The sequence below is a fragment of the Hoplias malabaricus genome, chromosome Y (assembly GCF_029633855.1).
Source record: "Hoplias malabaricus isolate fHopMal1 chromosome Y, fHopMal1.hap1, whole genome shotgun sequence".
Taxonomy (NCBI): Eukaryota; Metazoa; Chordata; class Actinopteri; order Characiformes; family Erythrinidae; genus Hoplias; species Hoplias malabaricus.
In genome coordinates, this window is record NC_089820.1 from 23,365,850 (window position 1) to 23,389,005 (window position 23,156).

General features: G+C 41.4%; 1 protein-coding gene across 1 annotated transcript in view; it reads left to right on the forward strand.

The window, feature by feature from the left end:
- Positions 1 to 2,518: 2,518 nt before the first annotated feature.
- The window catches only part of LOC136679552 (cilia- and flagella-associated protein 299-like), a 109,532-nt gene continuing 88,894 nt past the window's right edge, over positions 2,519 to 23,156 (forward strand). Inside the window, exons 1-2 of the mRNA XM_066658148.1 lie at positions 2,519 to 2,642; positions 6,539 to 6,669. Of these exons, the coding sequence (XP_066514245.1) occupies positions 2,532 to 2,642; positions 6,539 to 6,669 (242 nt within the window). The 5' untranslated portion in view covers positions 2,519 to 2,531. The remainder of the gene's footprint in view (positions 2,643 to 6,538; positions 6,670 to 23,156) is intronic.

Sequence of the window (23,156 nt, forward strand, 5' to 3'; positions counted from 1 at the left end):
ACATATGAAGTCCCAGGCATAATGGTGTCACAATTCACAATTTTACACACTCACCACTAATGAGCAGGAGTTCCACTACAATCTCACATTCAATCACTCTGAATGGCGGTTTATACACTGATCACTAAATAATTCTCAAAAATCGGTGGAATTCTCCTTTAAGTGCAAACAGAAAAATGTACATTGAATGTATTCATTCATCTTCACAAACCCACCATGGTACAACAATGTGTCACACTCTCACCCAGTCACTCACACACTGTACTGACAATTTCACACTCTCACCCAGTCACTCACACTCAGACGTATGGATAGTTGCACACACTCACCAAGTTACACACACACACCTGTGGGCAATTTCACACAGTCACTCACACATGAGAAAGTTTCACTCACTAATCCAGTTACTCACACACTCACCCAGTCACACTCATGGACCGTTTCACACACTCACCCAGTCACTCACACTCATGGACCCTTTCACACACTCATTCAGTCACTCACACTCATGGACCGTTTCACACACTCACCCAGTCACTCACACTCATGGACCCTTTCACACACTCACTCAGTCACTCACACTCATGGACCGTTTCACACACTCACTCAGTCACTCACACTCATGGACTGTTTCACACACTCACCCAGTCACTCACACTCATGGACCATTTCACACACTCACCCAGTCACTCACACTCATGGACCGTTTCACACACTCACTCAGTCACTCACACTCATGGACTGTTTCACACACTCACCCATTCACTCACACTCATGGAACGTTTCACACACTCACCCATTCACTCACACTCATGGACCCTTTCACACACTCACTCAGTCACTCACACTCAAGGACCGTTTCACACACTCACTCAATCACTCACACTCATGGACTGTTTCACACACTCACGCAGTCACTCACACTCATGGACAGTTTCACACACTCACCCAGTCACTCACACTCATGGACCCTTTCACACACTCACTCAGTCACTCACACTCATGGACCGTTTCACACACTCACCCAGTCACTCACACTCATGGACCTTTCACACACTCACTCAGTGACTCACACTCATGGACCGTTTCACACACTCACTCAGTCACTCACAGTCATGGACCGTTTCACACACTCACTCAGTCACTCACACTCATGGACAGTTTCACACACTCACTCAGTCACTCACACTCATGGACCGTTTCACACACTCACTCAGTCACTCACACTCATGGACCGTTTCACACACTCACCCAGTCACTCACACTCATGGACCGTTTCACACACTCACCCAGTCACTCACACTCATGGACCGTTTCACACACTCACCCAGTCACTCACACTCATGGACCGTTTCACACACTCACGGACCGTTTCACACACTCACGCAGTCACTCACACTCATGGACCGTTTCACACACTCACCCAGTCACTCACACTCATGGACCGTTTCACACACTCACCCAGTCACTCACACTCATGGACCGTTTCACACACTCACGCAGTCACTCACACTCATGGACCGTTTCACACACTCACTCAGTCACTCACACTCATGGACCGTTTCACACACTCACTCAGTCACTCACACTCATGGACCGTTTCACACACTCACCCAGTCACTCACACTCATGGACCGTTTCACACACTCACGCAGTCACTCACACTCATGGACCGTTTCACACACTCACTCAGTCACTCACACTCATGGACCGTTTCACACACTCACGCAGTCACTCACACTCATGGACCGTTTCACACACTCACTCAGTCACTCACACTCATGGACTGTTTCACACACTCACCCAGTCACTCACACTCATGGACCGTTTCACACACTCACCCAGTCACTCACACTCATGGACCGTTTCACACACTCACCCAGTCACTCACACTCATGGACCGTTTCACACACTCACCCAGTCACTCACACTCATGGACCGTTTCACACACTCACGCAGTCACTCACACTCATGGACCGTTTCACACACTCACCCAGTCACTCACACTCATGGACCGTTTCACACACTCACCCAGTCACTCACACTCTTGGACCGTTTCACACACTCACGCAGTCACTCACACTCATGGACCGTTTCACACACTCACTCAGTCACTCACACTCATGGACCGTTTCACACACTCACGCAGTCACACTCATGGACAGTTTCACACACTCACTATGTTCAACTCCAGCCAGCTGCTACAGACGAATTTATAAGCAGGATTTCAAGATGACAAAACTCTACAGACGTCTGGTTCCCATCGCCCCAACTGTGACAAATTGTACATTTTTACTTAAAAAGTTCTTTTCATTTCAAACCATTCGGATTGACTGTATCCACACGAATGTCTTAATTATAGAGATTGTTAAAATGCCCTTTGGATTTTCTGTAATAGCTCTTTATTTATATTCCTGCACATTCTCTGCTTGTTTCTATTAGCCCTTTCCTAAACCAAGTGCGCACTCGCTCCCTTAAGTCTCCTAGACGCTGTTGCTGTAGAAACCAGGCAGCCAGCGTTAGCTAACAAAATGGAGGAAGAGAGCTCCGCCGCCGCTGTGGACAGTATTGTAAATGAATTTCACTCTTATGAAGACTTTCTAGACTCTCAGATAACACCATTAGACCGCTACTATCTCGAGGTAAATACGGCCATTCTTTCACCGCAACAGAAAGCGTTTTCCTTCGCTGTTTTTTTCCCCTTCACTCTCTGACTGTGTAGTTCACCCTAAACCGTAGGGGACTTGGGATGTGTCCCAAATTGCTCCCCGTGCGTTGCACATTTTTAGATCATAACAGATGTTACACACACACACACACACAACATTATATAGGAAGTCGTTTATATTTATTTATTTATTCATTCATTTATTACATGACAAACATGACAACGTGGTTTAATGCAGATATAGGCTACAGCTCCCTAAACATTTATGAAATGTTTGAGGGATGACTCCATTGAGTGTGAGTGGGAGAGTTCACTCTTCTTCCTCAGCGCTAGATGGCGCCACGAATGTTTCTTAAAGTGAGACACTACAGGTGTCAAACTGTCATTTTTAAAGACAAACAGTATTTGAAATTAATTGTATTCGGTTTTTATTGTATGGTTCATATAAATCACTATATATTTAAATTGTATTTTATCTCATGAAAAGTGATAATTTAATTGCAAAGGCACACTTTAGAGAAAGGATTAACAGAACAGATTTATTTGTTTAGTTAAGACAACACTATGCACCATTTTACTACATTTCCCTGGTCATTTTAGTATAAACAATTATAGCTTAAATTATAGTATGATTATATTATAGTATGAGTAATATTTTAGCAAATACCTCTCTCTCTCTCTCTCTCTCTCTCTCTCACACACACACACACACACACACACACACACACACACACACACACACTCCTATGGGAGCAGGTTTGAAAGATATGCTATATATATTCAGCTAATTCAGAAACCTCAAGAATGGGATTGAAATGGTCTATTTTGTCTGCACTGTCTTGCCTTAAAGCTCATTTGTTGTTTAGTTTTTAAGAGGGCTGAACATCACTCATGGTTTTATTCATTCATCTTCCGTAACTGCTTCATCCTGATCAGGTTTGCACTTTCCCACACTCACCCAGTCACTCACCCACACCTGTGGACAATTTCAAACCACCAAAATGGACAATTGGTAGCTTTTGCTACCAAGATTGGAAGGTTACGGCTAGCAAGATCTTCAGGGACAGAAGTCAGCCACCTCGTTGTTTCAAACTGCTTCCAGCACATCACAGGAATTCATCATGCTTGGAGGAGAGCAATTACAGCCCAAAACGTATATTAGCTAAAGGACACACACGCTGGCTAGCACCATGCTTGGTGATGCACAGGGAGAGGAAATGCCATCCAACCCACCTAGAGAGTGAGGACCATTGATCTCTCCTGGACTCCCAACCATGGATGGCTTAGGCATCACTCTGAAACTCTGGCATTCGCTGCAGTAGTCAGAATAGCTGTGATTTGAAGTCTCCACTGTTTTTCCTGTTTTTTTTTTATTTATTTGTCCCTTTGTTCAACTGCTAATCTACTGCCAGTCATGTTACTGTCACAGTGGGGGTGACCAACATTGGACATGACACAAAGAAGAACCCAGTGGTCAGCAGCAGCTCAAAAAACAAGAAAGTTTTCCTCTTTTTTTTTTATTTAAAGTAGGACCTAAGTTATGCACTGGCTATTTCTACCTGGTCTGAATCCTGGAAACGCCCCCCCCCATGGACCTAAGACAGATTTCCAAATAACATTTTTCCATCTGACTGCTTGCTTACTTGGGATTTGCTAATGTGGTGCTCAGGAGATGAGGTTTATAAATAATTCAAACATTAGGTGGAGGAATTGCCCATAATAGTGAACTCAGTGTGTGTTTTGTTAACTATGATTACACCCCAAGGGGACGGTTTTAGACACATGTTATGGATCAGTTTTCGTTGGAGAGAGAGGTCTTTTTGAGTCGCTGGAATGTGTGTGTCCTAAACTATATGGTGTTGCATATCCACAGTAGTGATTTTACTGCCACAGTTCTGAGATCTTTGCTGTTGTATAGCTGTATTATTATTTAGCTAATCTGTTTCTAAGCTACTGCATTATAGAGCATTAAAATTTAGGCCTGTTCTAATTTGTAGATAGTTCTAAAGCAGGGATAGATTGGAATAATATGAAGTGAAATGCTATAAATTGTCTTAATGGTTCTGTTGTTATGGGTTAAAACCCAGCTTTCAATCAATGTCTGTGACAAGTGTGGTGTGTTCTCTTTGTGCCTGCTTGGGTTTCCTCCCAAAAAGATTCCAGAGCCTACCTGGAATCATTGGGCGCAAAGCAGGAATTCACCCTGGAGGGGGCGCCAGTCCTTCACATGGCAATACACACACATTCACTCACACACTCTACACCTACGGACACTTTAGAGTTGCCAATCCACCTACCAACGTGTGTTTTTGGACTGTGGGAGGAAACCGGAAACCGGAGGAAACCCACGCAGACACAGAGAGAACACACCACACTCCTCACAGACAGTCACCCGGAGGAAACCCATGCAGACACAGGGAGAACACACCACACTCCTCACAGACAGTCACCTGGAGGAAACCCACGCAGACACAGGGAGAACACACCACACTCCTCACAGACAGTCACCCGGAGGAAACCCATGCAGACACAGGGAGAACACACCACACTCCTCACAGACAGTCACCCGGAGGAAATCCACGCAGACACAGAGAGAACACACCACACTCCTCACAGACAGTCACCCGGAGGAAACCCACGCAGACACAGAGAGAACACACCACACTGCTCACAGACAGTCCCCCGGAGGAAACCCACGCAGACACAGGGAGAACACACCACACTCCTCACAGACAGTCACCGGAGTGGGAATCGAACCCACAACCTTCAGGCCCCTGGAGCTGTGTGACTGCAACACTAACTGCTGCACCATAAGTAGCTTAAATAACTTGAATTTAAAGCTCATCTAGCTCATATTGTTAATATCGGGACTGATATCGGATCGGTGCATCCCTAGTACTAACCAAAATGGACCAGATTTAACACTTAATAAAGGTTTCTATGTATTCATTAGTATTTATATTCACAGATATCTGTATTTTCCCCACAGTCTTTTATTTATGTATTTATAATTTGTTTTAGATTTAGAGAGCTCTTTCTGTGTTTGTCACAGAGAGTGAGTCAGGCCACAGATCTGGTCTAAACTCTATTTGTTACGGCTCATTTTCTGTTTAATTGTATTCAGTGTTTTATCTGTTTTAGTTTTTATCTGTGTGTGCTTTGTTCCCTGTGACTTCAAAATGTAGCTCAGCCTTAAAATGGCACACTTTTACATTTGTCTTAATTTCAGTTCACGAACGAAGCCCAATTAACAGCTCTCATCGTGTTTACACAAAATTGGACGTTTGTGTTTAAAACAGAGCTGGACTCGCAGTTCATAACAACCAGAGCTTCACCGGCTCTGTGCTTCCTGGCCACATGAAAGCAGCCCCTTCGTTTGAAGGCCCAAAGAATCTCTCTCACTCAATCATCTGGAAACAGCACGGTCCATGTTGAGTGGGCTGCAGTGACATGTGGCACAAATCCTTGATCCAGAAAGCCACAGCCATGTCCTCAGCCCCGCTCTGATTAACCCTTTAAAGGCTAACCCTGTATACCCACATCCTCTCTAAAGGCTTGTTATTTAGTAACCAAAAGGATTGCATTATTGTGAATTGGCTTGAGGAGGGAGGAAGTGAAGTTTGGAAGTCCAGACCTGGACATGCTTGTTTTATGGAGAGCACCAAGCTATGACCAGCACAACGTATATTCTTGTATGGTATTTTGCTATACCGTTCTTCCAGCACATGTTCCTCCACCACTTTGTATTTCAAGACGATGCCCTAGAAGTCAAGTTCAATTGGACAGACTTGCTCATATTGTTCATTCAGTTGTAACCACCCCCTCTTGGCCTCTGTGATGTTCACTAGATCTCTTTCATTGCTCCTCCAGGACGAGGAGTTGGCCCGCCAGCTGGTGGAGCTAGGCTTGAGGGGCAGTGGCGAGGTCCTGAAGAAGGAGGAATTCCAGACAAGGAAAGCAGCTGCGGAGGCCTTGAGGCTCTCCAACAGGACCCAGCAGAAGTAAGTTCACGTCCGCTGCCTGCGGAGATGGACGATCTTCACACCAGAGCGTGACCTTGAGAGCGCACGTTTGTCCGTATGTTTTCCAGTAAATATACAAGTTGAATGTAAACGTGAATGCTGATTTACACATTTATGGCAAATCGCAAAGGACAATAGGTCACATTAGGTCCGGTTTAGGTTCAAGTTTAACTTTCCTGAACATCTTCACAAACCCAGCAGGCTTTGCAAACATCACAAGAATATAAACATCACAAAAATGTTCATTGAATCATTCTTTAAATAACCATTTTTTTTGCTAATACCACTTGGGTCCTAAACTTTTAAATATTTCATACAACTTTTCATGAATCCAAGACAAAAGCTTGTACTTTAAGACAGCTCTGCGTAGGTGTTCTTTAAAGGCTAAGCACCAGCTCTATGAAAGTGTCAAACAAATAAACACAGTGGAATTTGAGTTCCTAACTTGTGTTTATTGATAGTCAGAAAACATGTTATTTCTTACTAATTCAAGGAATAAGGTTTAAAAGACCGTTTGTCCCCCCCCCAACGGTGTTCGGAAACTCTAATAGGCGTCTTGCCTGTGACGTAGATGGTGGACAACAACTCTAGAAGTTGCACTTAATTTAATGCAAAATGAGGAAAAGGTGAGTTGTTTTTGGCTGCAATCATTCAATGTACAGTGGGACATCTGTGCACAAATGGCCCAAAGATCCCAAAATATCCAGAAAATGGACTAAATTTGTCAACTTTAAACGGGCACTTTGGAAAGGACCATCCGCTCACTCCGTTATCTGTAGCTCATTTCACTGGCGCTTTTCCAACAATATGGGCATGTAAGGACACCAACGAAAGGTGTTCAAGAGCCTCTGTAACATGGAGGTAAACAGGGTAAGGACACTCGCTTCACCTGTTTTAGTTGGTGTTATTTAACGTTAGCTTGACTTGCTAAACTCGGTGACTCAGATTATACTCGGCTACGTAGCTGCATTACGGAGGTTTATAGTGTCGGATGAATTCGAGTTCGACTTCGATCACATTTACAAGAATAACGGTACCTCTACATTTGAGTTTAGCTTATTGCTAGGCTATTGTCATGAATAATGTTGGTTATTTAGCTAGATACTGTCATAACAGTCAGTCATAACGGTGTTTTACCGCGGCGTTGTTCAGCTGTTGTCCACCAGTGACGTCACGGTTGCATTCAAGAATTTCCGTAGCGAGCTTGGGTTTTTCCGTCAGTTTAATAAAATTGTCAGTTTTAAAACAAATTAAGCTGCTATTTTCATTTTAATTCATACTTATATATGTCAGTAACTAAAATAATGTGGAATATTCATGGAGGTCCATTAAGTGGTGCTTAGCCTTTAAACTTCAAAAGGGTTTCTGACCAAACATCACACTCACAACATCGTTATTTAAAGAACCATCCTCTATTACTAAATGCTTTTATATAAAAAAAAATAATAATAAAGAAATTAAAAAATCTCTGTGTCCTTTTGGGTCACAAAAGCATAACCCCAAAGTGGGACTTCTATAGTATCTCTCCCTTCAGTAGAACACTTCAGTAGCTTTATTTTTTAAGAGTGCAGGAAATCAAATAAGCAACACTCCGCTCCACAGTGGCCTTTGAGTGATTGTGGTCGTAGCTGGCCATTATGTGATTCACTGCAATGAAATGACAAACTTCTCTCTCACTTCTCCAAAGAGGAGGGTTTACACCACGCTGGTTGTGCTGTGTGCTGGGGCAAAGTCTTCACTGAAGGCCCTTGGCCAAAAGCTGTCACCACATGAGTCCCTGGTGTGAGATTCTGGGGCTATATCTTCTGCTCTGGGAAGAGAGTGAAGCTTGTGTTTTCTGTGTGTTTGTGGGAGTTTTGGGATGCTGTAAACTTGGACTTGGACTTGGCCGATGATTGCATAGTTGGTGCGGTCAGCCTTCAGGAAACATTTTTGGAGGACTATATTTGTGTTTTCTCGGGCTGGTTGTGGCCAGCTCCCCTGCCTAACCACCTGTAGACGTGTCCCTTTGGCATTCAACCCTACTAAAACATGGCCGGAGGTTCTTGCTCTCGGCTAAAGTGAAATAATAAATCAGAATTGAACAAATTCCCCAGTGCTTCTCAACCAAATCTCTGTCTGCCACTTCTATATTGTGCAGTTGATCATTTTTACAGGGCTTTTCGGGTGTTTTCTTGTATTTATTGAAGGAAGAGAAAACCTGTTAAATCAAACACAGTGGAAACCAGTGGGAAAGCAATGCAGTATTCCAGTAAGATCCCAGTGTTTCAGCTATCATTTAATGTCGATGAGTTACACACATTACTTAATTACACAAATTACTTAAGTTCTAATAAATTAATAGAAATTCACCTCTATAAACTTGTCTTTTTGGATTGAAATGGGATAGGAATCTAAATATGAACGTCTACATCACTCTTTAAAAGAGACATTTTGTACATTTCCTCAAGAAAACACAGTTATTACACTTAATTACACTTAATGGAACATCTTCAGCATATTATGGCCAAAATACCACAAGGCTCCAAGCCCACATCAGCGTTCTCCCCCTGTCCACACAAATCTGTTCACACCATCTATTTTAAGACCCTGTTTCTATTAATAATTATGATTCACTGTTCACCCCGACGTGAACACCCAATAGTGAGGAGCAAAGAGCAGAAGCTGATGTTTTTAGCTGTTTTTGCTGGGTTCTCTTTTCCTCTGTTCTGGTTTTCTCGTTTTTAACCTTGACTGTGCTCTCTCACATAATCGCGGGTCCAGCGCTGTGACTGAAGAGACTTAGATAAGAGGCCGGACATGTAAAAAGTCTCTGCCCTTGATGTCAGAAGTGAAGCAAAATCAGAAAGACTTCCCATGTATTATGACTGATGGGTCCTGTTTCACAGTTTGAGGGTTGGTAGACTACAAATATACACATTATTGCACTGAACAAATGATTGTTTCATAATATGTCCCCTTTAAGTAAATGCTCTTAAAGGTGAAGTTCACAATTGTAATCAAAAATACTTTTTATAAAATTCAGAAGATGTTTTCTCAACATTTGCTGCTCCCCAGTTTTTGTAAATGAGTAAAAAAACAAATCGGTAAGTCCGGTATGCTAGGCTCTCTCGCTCTCTCTCTCCCTGCTCATGGCAGAGGCATCTAGAGTTTGTTTAGACAACGGTAAGAACTACAAACTTTGAAAAGCATGAACCTTAAAAGACGCTGAGTGTAGAGTTCAAGGATTGTACTTAAGCCTTTATAAGAGATCCATGTGAATCATTTTTAGCCACATAACTTCGTTTTAATAATTTGATAATCATTTTAATCAATAATCATTTGTTTTGATATAATCCTTGCAGCTACAATGCAACTGGTAACATTTCCATAGTAGTAACTGCTTTCATCTGATCATAGATGAATGGGGATGGAACCCTGTTAATAATAGTCCAGCAGCACTGGAAAAGACATGGCGTTTGTCAGTCTGGAGTTTTTATCCATTTAATAAATCTGCTCCAAACACATTAAACTGTTAGAAGACAGGGTAAGTTAATAGGCCACATGCACGCTGAAACATTAAAATAGTCTGATGGAGCACCGATGAACGTTTAATTAGAGATGTGGAACAGCTTCCAGAACGGCCGTCCCCTGTGACACCCCAGAGCTCAAAGTGAACAGAGAACATTTCAGTGATGCCATAACATCTATGACATATTTATGTAAAATATTTATCTCATCATTAACACACGTCATAAAACTGTTAATTTTTCACCATTCTATGGCAGAGATACAGGAAAAATATATTATTTGATTAGATAAATTACAAATTCATAACACAATTCTTCTAATGTACTCGTTATGGCCAGGAGACACTGCACCTGTATGCAAGCCTGTTTCTGCCACATGAAATAATACAAAAAAGGCACCAGTTTTTATTTTTCATTAATATTCAATTAGCTATCTCAATATTTTGAGATACTATCTCATTATTTTGAGATACTAAGTCAATATATTGTGATACTATCTCATTATTCTGAGATACTAAGTCAATATATTGAGATTGTATACTATCTCAATATATTGACATATTATCTAAAATAATGAGATACTGTCTCAAAACAATAATATAGTATCTCAATATATTGACTTAGTATCTCAAAATAATGAGATAGTATCACAATATATTGACTTAGTATATCAAAATAATGAGATAGTATCACAATATATTGACTTAGTATCTCAAAATAATGAGATGGTATCACAATATATTGACTTAGTATATCAAAATAATGAGATAGTATCACAATATATTGACTTAGTATATCAAAATAATGAGATAGTATCTCAATATATTGACTTAGTATCTCAAAATAATGAGATAGTATCACAATATATTGACTTAGTGTCTCAAAATAATGAGATATTATCACAATATATTGACTTAGTATCTCAAAATAATGAGATAGTATCACAATATATTGACTTAGTATCTCAAAATAATGAGATAGTATCACAATTAAATTGACTTAGTATCTCAAAATAATGAGATAGTATCTCAATATGTTGAGATAGCAAATAGCATATTAATGAAAAGTAAAATTTGGCGCCTTTATTAAAATTATTTTAAGTGGTGGAATTATTTCATGTGGCTTCCATAGCACCTGAGCACAAGAACACAAGAGGCATCTAGAGTTTGTTTAGACAACGGTAAGAACTACAAACTTTGAAAAGCATGAACCAAATAGCATATTAATGAAAAGTAAAATTTGGCGCCTTTATTAAAATTATTTTAAGTGGTGGAATTATTTCATGTGGCTTCCATAGCACCTGAGCACAAGAACACCAGAACATGCAGCTAAGTGACTTTGGACCAGGCCAGTACTTGGATGGGTGACCTCCTAGAAAAGCTAGGGTGGCTGCTGGAAGTTGTGTTGGCGGGGTAAACAGGACGCTGTCCCTCTGCTCTATGTGGATCCAAGTGACTCAATGTGAACAAATGGCACCGTCCTTCTGATGAGACAAAACAAAACAGGTCCTGCCTCTGTCATAAAACTTTCATGAATAGAGTAGGAATGTTTCCCCAGCTAATAGCTGATGTAAGGTAAGCCTGCTGGTGCAGATTGACTGCAGTCGTTATCTTCCAGATGGACACTACACACTGGACGTTTTCGAGGCTACTCCCTAATGTACCAAAGGAGTTAAAATGCTATGGGAGTCTAGAAAGGCACTGCATAAGTGTAACTTACTAACTTTAGTGACACCTATAGTAGTGCTGGGCGATATGAGTGCAATATCAATATCACGATGAATTGTACCTTATACCACGATTACAATTAATGAACTATTATTTTTTGTGTTTTTGACCCTCACAGTTCAGTGACGAGGCTTGTGCTGTAAATATGCTCCAGTGTTAAAGCTGGCGTATTTTTTCTAATGTTGCCGGGAGCTTTTTTCTTCTCTTGTTTTCTGAGCACTGTTTAGATTTGGTGTTTGATTGTGCTTTGGCTGAAACTGTTTTTTCCTCAGAGTTTACATTTGACTTCTTTTTGTTCAGTGTCGTCTTAATTATAGTCAAAGCACAGCATGCCCACACCACAGATGCTTTGTTTTTCTTTTGTACGAGCTGCTCGAGTCGCTCGGTCGGCCTCAGCATTTATGTTGTTTCCATGTGGCAAATAGGGGCAGAATCATGTGACTACAGCTTGATAGAGTGGTTTTAAAGAGGCAGTACATGAACACGCAGTGGGGTCATAACAGAATAAAAAAGCTGTTAAAAAACTGATATAATCGATATAGACTGAATGATTAATTTGATTCATTGATTCATTTTCAATAAATTGCCCAGTCCTAACTTATAGGTATAATTTGACACAATATAATGTCGGCTCCAGTGTCCTACGCTTGTGGGTTCAAAGTGTCTTGAAGAGTGTGTGAAACTGCCCAGAGTTGTGACTGGGTGTGATGCCCAGCGATGGATTGTCCTGTCCAGGGTGTGCTCTTGCCTTGTGCCCAGTCTTCTGGGTGGTCTCTGGACCCACCACGACCCTGAGTAGGATGAAGCAGTTATAGAAAATGAATGATTGAAGGTATAGACGCCTCAGAAAAACACAAAATGAATGAGGATGCTCTGGAGGTGCTGCACCGGTGTACGATCACTATACTCAAATTCATACATAGGTTAGAGGGGACGGTTTGAACCATCTAAAGCCTTCGCAGAGGTTACTGCTGCCAAGGGGCACTGCTTTTTAATACCCTTCAATTCAGGACCTGTCCATGCGGATTTTTTAATATCCTCTCCAGACGAATAAGAAAACGACTGTATTCTCACGCCAGTCCAGTAGGGGGCCATAGTACCTCTTAAAGAGGGGCATTAAAACACCATGACACATGAGAGAAACACAGGTTTAATCCCAAATCACTCCATCCTCCCTAAGTAGTGCACTACACATGTCATGAAATGACTGAATCTAGGTCCTAACAGTGCATTATATATTTCTAATACAGCATCATTTATATTCATTTGTGTGGGAATCTGAAATCTAGTGCTAGCTGCATGTATAGTGTAGTTTAATGAGTTATGTACATCACTATAGAAGGAGTGAGGAGGTATGTGCATTTCGGCCAGAGACAGACACTTGGTGTGACATCAGCGTTTTTGAAGATATTCCTTCCACAAGAGAACAGTGACAACGGCATTTTCAAAAATCTGCAGGGTTTTGGAAACCCCCATTTCCAGTGACCTAAAGAGCCATTTTCATGTGGATGGCTCAAATAAACGGATCAGTGTGGACAGGGCCTCAAACGACATTTTGATCAAACATGTGTCTACAAACTTTTGGCCAAATGTCACAGTCTGAAACTGTGTCTGTTGGTACTTTGTGTCTGATCATATTTTCTCCTGCAAAACATAATTAACCCGAGCATAAAGGACTTCATGAATGAGCCTTAAATAGACTGTTTTCATCACGTCTGGCCTCTCCAAGAGCTGCTGTTAAAGAGCACTTCTTTTGCATTTGTTCACAGTAACTCTCCTCATTTTTTCCCCTCTCTCTCTTTCTCTTCTTCCTCTTTCACTCTCCTTTCAGCAACCCCTCATGTTCGCTTGCTGAGACCTTTAGTGCCTGCAGGTGTATAAATAGAGCTGTTTTCAATTAGGACAAGCTTTGCCCATAGCGTGCATCTGATCAATGAATGCCCCTGCACCTGTGGTAATAAAATACTAAGGGAAGAGAGAGATTGTGCAGTGAATGCTAATCAGATGTTGCCCTTTTGTTACCCTGCTAAAGGCTAGTATATAACATGCTCCATTTGACAGCTCGGCGTGGAGGTATCTTGCCAGCAAATCGCAAAACGAACAAATGAAGGGATTTTGCTGGGAGAGGACTTGTGTGAAACCCAATCCTCAAGCCAACGAAGAAAACTTTGAATGAAAGAGATGCCTGAATGAATGATGGCTGTTTCGGTGAATAGAAGTTCCGCATTTAGTTATGACTGCATTCAATCAAGGACAACAGCAAATTCAAGGTTCTCTTTGTGCGATTAAATGGAGACCAGGGACTGTTTGAATGACTGACCCTGTCTTTGCCAGCTCGCATTCTCTTTCTCTCTCTCTCTCTCTCTCTCTCTCTCTCTCTCTCTCACTGTTTTAAAATAACAGATACTAGTGAACTGCATAAATGAAAGCGTTCAGTTCCACACTCTTCCATCCAGCAACTGCAAGGGGGTAGAACTGATACTATGCCCTGTGTTTTTAAGCTTTTTTTTTATCTGAAGCATTCTCAAAGCCACATTCAGCTATAAGTGCCATCTTTAGAGTTTCCAATAGATGGATAGATAGATAAATAAATAGTTAGATTGATAGATTCACCTATATTGTCATTGCTCAGTACAAGGCAACGGAATGCATCTCCCAGAAGTGCAAAACAGAACCATGTAAATATTCATAAATTTTAATATGGTTATGATATTATATGTTAGTATAATGTAATACAGCAAGAAACACATACACTGCAACCAATCAGTGTTTCAGTTTTTGAACACTTTGTTAAAGGCTAAGCACCACTTAATGGACCTCCATAAATATTTCACATTATTTTAGTTACTGACAGATATAAGTATGAATTAAAATGAAAATAGCAGCTTAATTTGCTTTAAAACGGACAATTTTATTAAATTGACGGAAAAACCCGAGCTCGCTACGGAAATTCTGTTATGACAGTCTCTAGCTAAATAACCAACATTATTCATGACAATAGCCTAGCAATAAGCTAAACTCAAATGTAGAGGTACCGTTATTCTTGTAAATGTGATCGAAGTCGAACTCGAATTCATCCGACACTATAAACCTCCGTAATGCAGCTACGTAGCCGAGTATAATCTGAGCCACCGAGTTTAGCAAGTCAAGCTAACATTAACTAACACCAACTAAAACAGGCGAAGTGAGTGTCCTTACCCTGTTTACCTCCATGTTACAGAGGCTCTTGAACACCTTTCGTTGGTGTCCTTACATGCCCATATTGTTGGAAAAGCGCCAGTGAAATGAGCTACAGATAACGGAGTGAGCGGATGGTCCTTTCCAAAGTGCCCGTTTAAAGTTGACAAATTTAGTCCATTTTCTGGATATTTTGGGATCTTTGGGCCATTTGTGCACAGATCCCACTGTACATTGAATGATTGCAGCCAAAAACAACACACCTTTTCATCATTTTGCATTAAATTAAGTGCAACTTCTAGAGTTGTTATCCACCATCTACGTCACAGGCAAGACGCCTATTAGAGTTTCCCAACACCGTTGGGGGGGGGACAAACGGTCTTTTAAACCTTATTCCTTGAATTAGTAAGAAATAACATGTTTTCTGACTATCAATAAACACATGTTAGGAACTCAAATTCCACTGTATTTATTTGTTTGACACTTTCATAGAGCTGGTGCTTAGCCTTTAATATTATCAGTGTTATTGTTTGCAAATGTAGAGAACATTTAAATACAGATTTATATTGTTTTAGAGAAGCTCTGTGTTTATGAGAATCACTCTTATTTACTGTTCCCTAACTTTTCATTCTGCTGTTACATGCAGTTCTCAGTGTTTCAGGTGAGACTTCTCATAGAATCATATTTGTTCTCTTCGTTGGTAAAGGAAATAAAAAAGTGCTGAGCACACCCTGCTGCATTTAAAGTTAAACAGGCTTGCTGTTAAAGTGCACTTCTGTTTGATGGATTTTTAATAACATTGGCAACTTAAACAGTCAAAAGTCTGTGTGGTCAAATGTGAAGCCATACAGGGCACATATTTCTTATTTTCCTTGTGAGATATTAGTTTTAAAAGGCACACAAAACTTGGACTGTATTTACTGTTCGCACTGAAGTGCAAATACGTGAATTGAACAATTTCACTTAAACACTTAAAGCAAAGGTTGGTGAAAAATCAAATAAATCGGTTTATTCCAGTGTACTTAGCGCAACAAGTTTGGTGTCTGAAGTTTAACGTATGTTAGTGAAGTAATGGAAGCTTATACTCCTAAATTAGTATAGATCACACCCTGCTTGATAGCACTGAATGATTAAATAATTTCAAATAGTCCTCCATACTGCTTCATTATCTGAGCAGTAAGTGTTTATTTGCTATAAAACAAACAACAAATAATGTCCAACATTAGAATAAAACCTAATAACAATTGTTCAATGTGATATTCTGTGTGTGAATGTGTTGTTTAATTTTGTCCAACATTTTATTTGAGGTTATCATCCAATACCTAGTTTTAGCATATTTTAAAATAAATAATTAATTAAAAATGTTTAATTAATTAAATTAATAATTCAATTTTTAATAAATAATTAGCGTATATTTTAATAAATAATGATTTTATATAAGGTGTGCTGTTTGTTTAACAAATTCATGTAAATCAAGGGGAATCAGAACAAAACATTGTTCTTTTAACTCACACTCACCTACTACTTTATAGAAAACCTTATTTCTTATTTGTTTTATGTTGTTATTTGTTGGTATTTTTTGTGATTATATATAACTTTATACAATCACCACACTCACTGAGAAGGCATTAGTTTAAATATATATCATTATCTTAGAGTCGTGGTGGGCCCGGAGCCTACCTGGAATCATTGGGCGCAAGGCGGGAATAAACCCTGGAGGGGGCGCCAGTCCTTTAAAGGGCAACACACACACATTTACACACTTACACATTCACTCACACCTACGGACACTTTTTGAGTCATCAATCCACCTACCAGCATGTGTTTTTTGGACTGTAGGAGGAAAACAGAGCACCCGGAGGAAGCTCATGCAGACATATTGTGGGGAACACACCTCACAGACAGTCACCTGGAGTGGGACTCCAACCCACAACCTCCAGGTCCCTGGACCTGTGTGACTGTGACCCTAACCTGCTGTGCCCATATACCATAAAAGAGTGTGTATGAGGTGTTTGTTAAAACGGAAGAAAGTCGCATTACTGAGTCAAGAAGAAAACATTCATTCATTATCTGTAACTCAGTGGGTCCAGAGCCTACCTGGAATCATTGGGCACAAGGCGGGAACACACCCTGGAGGGGGAGAACACACCACACTCCTCACAGACAGTCACCCGGAGGAAACCCACGCAGACACAGGGAGAACACACCACACTCCTCACAGACAGTCACCCGGAGGAAACCCACGCAGACACAGAGAGAACACACCACACTCCTCACAGACAGTCACCCGGAGGAAACCCACAAGGATACAGTGAGAACACACCAACTCCTCACAGACAGTCACCCGGAGGAAACCCACATGGACACGGGGAGAACACACCAACTCCCCACAGACAGTCACCCGGAGCGGGAATCGAACCCACAACCTCCAGGTCCCTGGAGCTGTGTGACTGCGACACTAACCTGCTGCCCCACCGTGCCACCTATATACCATAAAAGAGTGTGTATGAGGTGTTTGTTAAAACTGAAGAAAGTCGCATTACTGAGTCAAGAAGAAAACACGTATCTTCTAAAATATTGTCCTGCTGCTGTGAGTTGCCCTGTGAAGCCTGAACTATTCATTCAAAAGTCATAGCTGTCAAGTCAGATTTTATGAGAGTTTTTCGGACTACGTCAAATGTCTTTAAACATCTTAATGTCACACTCAAAGGTTTAAAAGAAGGTCCGGCTGGATGTGCTGGTAACCTGAGTGAAGTTATTGTGGGCATGGTTCAGAAATAAATGTGTGCAAACATTGAAAAATCGTTGTCCCAAGACAATTTTTTCTGTGGATAATTTTTTAACTCATACCTCTTGTGTTGTACATTTTCACATTAACTTACAGGTCCCAGGATTTGCTCCAGCTATCTGCCTCACACCAATAATAAGCATCAGGTCAGGTCCTCTCTAGACAGAATGTCAGCTTATTCATGTTCTGTGTCCAATTTGCTTCTCTCAGCATACAACCAAATACAAACTGTCATCCGTATTCTCCACATAATAATTGACTTTTTATTTAGATTAACATGCACCATCTAGACTGGCATATTAGCTCAGGGTCCACTCTCCAAGTTTACAATTCACAGTATCTTCTCAAATAGACAACTCCTAGCCTTGAATAAAAAAAAAAAAAAAAAAAGCACAGGGTCATTGGGATCCCAAGGGCTGTGGAGTGAGTCTCGAGGAGCTGGTGGTTTTACGGAGTGCTGATATGAGGGTCTGGCAGGAGCCCCGAAACCTGCAGCCTGGCCTGAACCCAGCAGTAAAATGTCAGCAGATGTCCTGACCTTGTGTGCCCGAGATGGGCCTGGGGGGGCCGCAGTTACCCCCCCCCCACCACCCACTTCTCTCTACCACAGCCATGCTCTTTGTCCATTGTTTTGCTCCTTCCAAAAAAACTGCCTCTACAAACTCTAGCCTTTCTAACTCAGTGACTGGAGGAGCCATCACTCTCCAGCCAAGTAAAACCCTGCTGTGAACACACACTGTACACACGCACCTGAGTGTTAATCCTTCACTCGCATAGACTGAAATCAGACCTTCTGCCCTGTTATTCAGGGCACACTCAGCTTTGCCTGGGTGAAGATGGCTTGGCATTCTGGTGGTCCTGCTGCAGAAATTCTGGCACCTCAAGTTTTACATAATGCTAACTGGATGGGACGTTAGTTTAAATATCCGTGTTTCACATTCAATCTGTATTTTAAGGCTGGCTGAGAACATTTGTGGTTGAGGGAGACAGAATTACTCTGTTTCGCAATTCTAAAGACATTTTGCAATATGTCATATACATCACAATGCATCTTTTTTTTTTTTTAGATTTAATTACTAAAAGCATAATATAGCTAAGGGCGACACGGTGGTGCAGCAGGTTAATGTCGCAGTCACAGCTCCAGGGGCCTGGAGGTTCCCGCTCCGGGTGACTGTCTGTGAGTAATGTGGTGTGTTCTCTCTGTGTCTGCGTGGGTTTCCTCCAGGTGACTGTCTGTGAGGAGTGTGGTGTGTTCTTCCTGTGTCTGCGTGGGTTTCCTCTGGGTGCTCTGGTTACCTCCCACAGTCCAAAAGCACACGTTGGTAGGTGGATTGGCGACTCAAAAATGTCCATAGATGTGAGTGTTTCCCGGTGAAGGACTGGCGACCCCTCCAGGGTGTGTTCCTGCCTTGCGCCCAATGATTCCAGGTAGGCTCTGGACCCACCGCGACCCTGAACTGGATAAGGGTTACAGATAATGAATGAATGAATGAATGAATAATATAGCTATATTCATAGCTATTCATAGCTTTTTGATTCAACACATTTAAGTTAGTGTTAGGGTTAAAAAAATATTTATGCTCTCTTAGTAATAAAACTAGAGAGTCAGCTAACAACTAAGAGTCAGGTCAGTGTTCTTTAAGTACTCACACTATCCACAATATTCTTAATGAAATCACATCATATCCCATGATGATTTTCTATTTACAATGACTGTGAATATTATCATCAGTACAGACCACCTCTAGTTTACGATAAATGTTCACAGTGCCATCAAAAGCCCTAAATATTACATGTAGTAATGTAAAGTAAAGTAGGTTGATGCTAAGGTCATCATAAGAACCACTATATATTCCTTGATGAACCTCTTCTTAAAGAGTTCTTTGGTGTACTGTTTTTGCAAATAAAGTTTATCGTATACTACTGATTAAGAACAAATATGCTGCATTTTGTTTCAGCAGAATCCATTAAAAAAAAAAAGAAAGTCACGTGTTGGATATTATTGCATTCCCACTGCTTTGTACTCAATTTAACTCTGGAAGTGAGCTATATTTAAATCAGCTGAATAAATATCCATAGTCACAGGGCTTAAACGCCAGCGCTCTCGTTCAACTTGTTAGCGTTGAAAAGAATTGAGAGTTTGGCAAAAGTGGGACTCTCCTGTTTCAGCTTCCCTGATAGAGATTTGCAATGCATCGGTGCAATCTGGAACAAATGTTCTTCTGAACTATGTACATGCACAAGTCTTGAACCCAGTTGATAGGTTTCACTGTGCTACGTGCTGTTTTGAATAAAACTTGGCTTCGCAGAAATTAGCCCGGCACATGTGTGTGGCAAGGACCAGAGAGCTGAAGGATTTTTTTGTGTTTTATTTTTTTTAAGATGAAGCTCTTGTCACGAAAGCAGCTCTGAGACTTGTTCTTTGTATGACACTGTCCGTGGGGGAGCATGTCCGCAAAGCTGATCTGTGCGATGATTTGCTAACGGAAATAAAAAATGCTGAGCGCAGTCCACTGCACTTACAGTTAAAGGACTTACTGTAAAAGGTGCACTTGAGTTGGATGGATTTTTAATAACGTTGGCTTACCTCAACACGGCAACATTCCAGCAGCTTTTCTAGTCAAAATTTGAAACCGTGCTTGCACATATTCTTTGTTTTCCTCATAAAATATTAGTTCTGAAGGACTGGCATTTGAAACAAATATTTTGAACCAAACAAAGTATGCAGAAATACACTGTGACATTTAGATCTGGGCAAAAGCCACTGCTTTTGTTCTGTATTTGCAATAGTTATACAGCTACAGAACAGGTATGCACTTGTTCACTTTATTTAATTGTTATACTATTATCTTGCACTATTGTTTACACTGCCTTGTACATCCAGTATCCTACCTCCTTCTATTACAATTATCTTGCACTTTTGTTTACACTTGTACATCCAGTATCCTACCTCCTTCTATTACGATTATCTTGCACTATTGTTCACACTTGTACATCCATTGTCCTACCTCCTTCTATTACGATTATCTTGCACTATTGTTCACACTTGTACATCCATTGTCCTACCTCCTTCTATTACGATTATCTTGCACTATTGTTTACACTTGTACATCCATTGTCCTATCTTCTTCTATTACAATTATCTTGCACTATTGTTCACACTTGTACATCCATTGTCCTACCTCCAAATCAGGTTATTGTCTTCAGTCAGTGTCCCATTGTCTCATGTATGTCTATCAGTGAGCTGCTGGTATCGTATGTCCTGCACTTGTCTTCTGTTTCTTTCACTTTCATATATTTATATACTTAGTTTAGTTGAATTTAGTCTATTTTTGTTAAATATTACTGCATCTTGACGAAGAGAGTAACGTAATTTCACTCCTTTGTATGTCCTGTACATATGCAGAATTGACAATAAAACTTGACTTGAACTTTAAATTCACCTTGGATTTGGTGATAAATTAGATGTACTCCACAACTTGTCTGTGGAACAGTGGAACTACGTACCTTTTGGAATTCTAGGGGTTGATTCTAGGAGTCTACAGGAGCTGGAGTGGCTTTTGTGACCCAGAGCTAAACATCTACCATCTGTACCTGACTTCACTAATCTCCTTGTTGCTGAATGCCATCAAACCCCACAGTGAAAATGTTCCAACATCTAGTGTCAAGCCTTCACAGGAGAGTAAAAGCTCTTACTGCTGTAAAGAGGCACACATTCCTCTTCTGATACCCTTAACTTTAGAAGAAATGTTAGATGAATAAGCATCTTCCATTATTGTAGCTTCTAGCTCCAGAAGACTGAGAAGTAAATTAATGGGCATTAACCGATGCTGATTCTCTTATAAACACATTCATGGCTGTAGAAATGTACTGGTTTATTGATTTTGTTGCATTTTTAAATGTATAATGACTGATCACCTGTCAAAACCTCATACAAGTGTTTGCTATATTATTCTCACATGAGTTTTACAGCTTTACAGAAGATCAACAAGACTAAAGAGTCTGTTTGATTTAAACTTTAATGAAATAAGTATTTGAACAATACTGTAATAATGTTGCGGCACGGTGGTGCAGAAGGTAGTGTCGCAGTCACACAGCTCCAGGGGCCTGGAGGTTGTGGGTTTGATTCCCGCTCCGGGTGACTCTCTGTGAGGAGTTGTTGTGTTCTCCCCATGTCCACGTGGGTTTCCTCCGGGTGCTCCGGTTTCCTCCCACAGTCCAAAAACACACGTTGGTAGGTGGATTGGCGACTCAAAATTGTCCGTAGGGGTGAGTGTGAGTGAATGTGTGTATGTGTGTGTCTGTGTTGCCCTGTGAAGGACTGGCACCGCCTCCAGGGTGTATTCCCGCCTTGCGCCCAATGATTTCAGGTAGGCTCTGGACCCACCGCGACCCTGAACTGGATAAGCGGTTTCAGATAATGAATGAATGAATGAATGAATGAATGTAATAATGTTGATCCGTTGTACTTTTGGCCATGATCATTGTGATTAACAAACTCCTTGGGGGTAGGGCCCCGGGGGTTGATGAAGTTTGCCCCGGGTTCCTCAAGGCTCTGGATGTTGTGGGGCTGTCCTGGCTGACACGACTTTCCATCACGTGGACATCAGGGGCAGTGCCTCTGGACTGGCAGACTGGGGTGGTGGTTCCCTTTTTTAAAAAGGGGGATCGGAGGGTGTGTTCCAACTATAGGGGGATCACACTCCTCAGCCTCCTCGGTAAGGTCTATGTGGGGGTACTGGAGAAGAGAGTCCGACTGATAGTTGAACCTCGGATCCAGGAGGAACAATGCGGATTCCGCCCCGTTTGTGGAACACAGGACTAGCTCTTTACGCTCGCTAGGATCCTGGAGGGTGCGTGGGAGTTTGCTCAACCAGTCTACATGTGTTTTGTGGATCTGGAGAAGGCATTCGACCGTGTCCCTCGGGGTATTCTGTGGGGGGTGCTCTGGGAGTATGGGGTACTGGGCTCTTTGCTACGAGCCATCCAGTCCCTGTATAAACAGAGCAGGAGTCTGGTTCGTATGGCTGACAGTAAGTCCGACTGGTTTCCCGTCAGAGTTGGACTCCATCAGGGCTGCCCGTTGTCACCGGTGCTGTTCATAATTTTTATGTACATAATTTCTCTGCGTATCCAAGTGGCAGAAGGTGTCCGGTTTGGTGGTCTTAGGATTCGATGTCTGCTTTTTGCGGATGATGTGGTCTTGTTGGCTTCATCGAGCCAAGACCTCCAGCTCTTGCTGGACCAGTTTTCAGCCGAGTGTGA